Source organism: Hordeum vulgare, chromosome 7H, assembly GCF_904849725.1.
Source record: "Hordeum vulgare subsp. vulgare chromosome 7H, MorexV3_pseudomolecules_assembly, whole genome shotgun sequence".
In the NCBI taxonomy this organism is placed as follows: domain Eukaryota; kingdom Viridiplantae; phylum Streptophyta; class Magnoliopsida; order Poales; family Poaceae; genus Hordeum; species Hordeum vulgare.
In genome coordinates, this window is record NC_058524.1 from 16,558,993 (window position 1) to 16,561,808 (window position 2,816).

Sequence of the window (2,816 nt, forward strand, 5' to 3'; positions counted from 1 at the left end):
TTAATGGTTATACCTGTTAAATGGGGCCCCACCCCTCGCCCCCACCCACCCCCACGTCGCCAACCCTAGGAGACACGGGGGGCGACCGCGCCGCCGGCCTCCGGCCCCCTCACCTCTCGCCGCCACAGGTCCCTCCGGGCAAGCCCCGGCGGCGACGGTGGCGGCGGGGCCTTCTCCCTCGCGCGGTGGTTGCGAACTCCCCTGTCGGCGGCGGTGCACGGTTCCACGCCGATTCGGCTGCGTGGAGCGGCGGGACGCCCACGACGAGCGCGGGCCGGCGGCGTCAGTGGAGGCGCGGCCTCCCTGCCACGGAGGCGCCCCTGTTGCTGCACCTGGGAACTCGATCACGTGCGTCCCAGATGGGCTGGGGCGGGCCGGTGGATCTGGGATGCGGCTACAGGCGGGAGCGGAGGAGCCTTTCAACGCTGGCTGCATGGCACCGTGGTGGTGCTGGAGACCGGCTAGGCGGCGCCGGGCTGGATCCTCACCGTCCGGCCCGTGTTTTTGGTGGTGGTGGGACGGTTGCCAGCGCCTTCCTTCCTGCTGACAGCGTTTTGGCTCACCTCTCCTCGGTGGTGTGGTCAAGTCGGCTCCTTGTTGTGTTTCATCGGCGTTGGGGTCGACGGCATGGCCGGGGCGAAATCCCTGCGTGAAGCGGACGACGGCGACGCCTGCGGGCGCCGTCACCTCCTTGGAGGCGTCGTCATCGTGCTACCCGTGCTTCCCCGCCCCGAGCACCCGGGGAAATTAGGTCCGGCCTTCGGATCGGGTGATGGCGACGCGTCTGCGTCATTCCCCTCTTGAGGGCGTCGCTTTGGTGGCTCGTGGAGCCCTCGGTACTTGGTGAAGTCTGTGTTGGCCTCCGCTGAGGGCGTGGGCTTCCAAGGCGCCATGTACACCGTCTCGGGAGCTTCTTTGTCGACGCCTTCTTCTGCCGGTTCAGCGCTGTCGTCCACTCTCTGACTCTTAGGCGCTTATGGACGGGCGGTGCGTTGGCTTGTGCCTTCTTGGAGTTGGAGTAGGTATGAAGTTCTCATCTTCGGTCGTGACGCGGCTTTGAAGCTTGGTGAGAAAAGCTATTTAGAGTACTATAACACAACGCTTTCTGAGAAAAGATGAGTCTACAAGCTAATAAATGAACTTATCTACACCACTACTACTACTGAGTTACTTTGCATTAAGAAGATAGTAACGTAAACTAGTGCCACTATGACTAGAGTAGGGGTTTGTTTGGCTACATGCATCAAGTTCAATCAGACCCGCCTGATGCACCTTTTTTCTTCCTTCTATGTATAGTTAGTTGCATGTCAATAATTAATGTTCCTTCACACAATCTTCAATAGATTATAATGGTATGTCTAAAGGGAAACGCTTACTATCAGTAGTCTGAAACGAAGCCATCGTGAGACCGTTGGTGAGCCATTGATCCTTCTTTTAATCTCACGGCTGAGATTTCAGTCTCCAAGATTGCCGCACATGCGACCATAATTGTTGGGGAACGTCGCAAGGGAAACAAAAATTTTCCTACGCGCACGAAGACCTATCATGGTGATGTCCATCTACGAGAGGGGATGAGTGATCTACGTACCCTCGTAGATCGTACAGCAGAAGCGTTAGAGAACGCGGTTGATGTAGTGGAACGTCCTCACGTCCCTCGATCCGCCCCGCGAACAATCCCGCGATCAGTCCCACGATCTAGTACCGAACGGACGGCACCTCCGCGTTCAGCACACGTACAGCTCGACGATGATCTCGGCCTTCTTGATCCAGCAAGAGAGACGGAGAGGTAGAAGAGTTCTCCGGCAGCGTGACAGCGCTCCGGAGGTTGGTGATGATCTTGTTTCAGCAGGGCTCCGCCCGAGCTCCGCAGAAACGCGATCTAGAGGAAAAACTATGGAGGTATGTGGTCGGGCAGCCGTGAGAAAGTCGTCTCAAATCAGCCCTAAAACCTCCGTATATATAGGTGGGAGGGAGGGGAGGAGGCAGCCTCAAAACCTAAAGGTTTGGCCGAAATTGGAGGTGGAGGAGTCCTACTCCAATCCTACTTGGAGTAGGATTCCACCTTCCCACTTGGAAACTCTTTCCACCTTGTGTTTTTTCCTTCTCAAACCTTATGGGCCTTAGTGGGAACTTATTCCAGCCCACTAGGGGCTGGTTTATCTCTTCCCATAGCCCATGAGACCCCTTGGGGCGTGACACCCCTCCCGATGGTCCCCGGCACCCCTCCCGGCACTCCCGGTACACTACCGATGAGCCCGAAACTTTTCCGGTAATGCACGAAAACCTTCCGGTAACCAAATGAGGTCATCCTATATATCAATCTTCGTTTCCGGACCATTCCGGAAACCCTCGTGACGTCCGTGATCTCATCCGGGACTCCGAACAACATTCGGTAACCAACCATATAACTCAAATACGCATAAAACAACGTCGAACCTTAAGTGTGCAGACCCTGCGGGTTCGAGAACTATGTAGACATGACCCGAGAGACTCCTCGGTCAATATCCAATAGCGGGACCTGGATGCCCATATTGGATCCTACATATTCTACGAAGATCTTATCGTTTGAACCTCAGTGCCAAGGATTCATATAATCCCGTATGTCATTCCCTTTGTCCTTCGGTATGTTACTTGCCCGAGATTCGATCGTCAGTATCCGTATACCTATTTCAATCTCGTTTACTGGCAAGTCTCTTTACCCGTTCCGTAATACAAGATCCCGCAACTTACACTAAGTTACATTGCTTGCAAGGCTTGTGTGTGATGTTGTATTACCGAGTGGGCCCCGAGATACCTCCCCGTCATACGGAGTGACA

At 55.4% G+C, this 2,816-nt stretch overlaps 1 protein-coding gene across 1 annotated transcript; it reads left to right on the forward strand.

The window, feature by feature from the left end:
• The first annotated feature begins 359 nt into the window (after window positions 1-359).
• On the forward strand, window positions 360-732 carry LOC123413435. The gene has a single exon (XM_045106370.1). The coding sequence runs from the start codon at window positions 360-362 to the stop codon at window positions 651-653; it is 294 nt and encodes a 97-aa protein (XP_044962305.1). The 3' UTR covers window positions 654-732.
• Window positions 733-2,816: the final 2,084 nt, after the last annotated feature.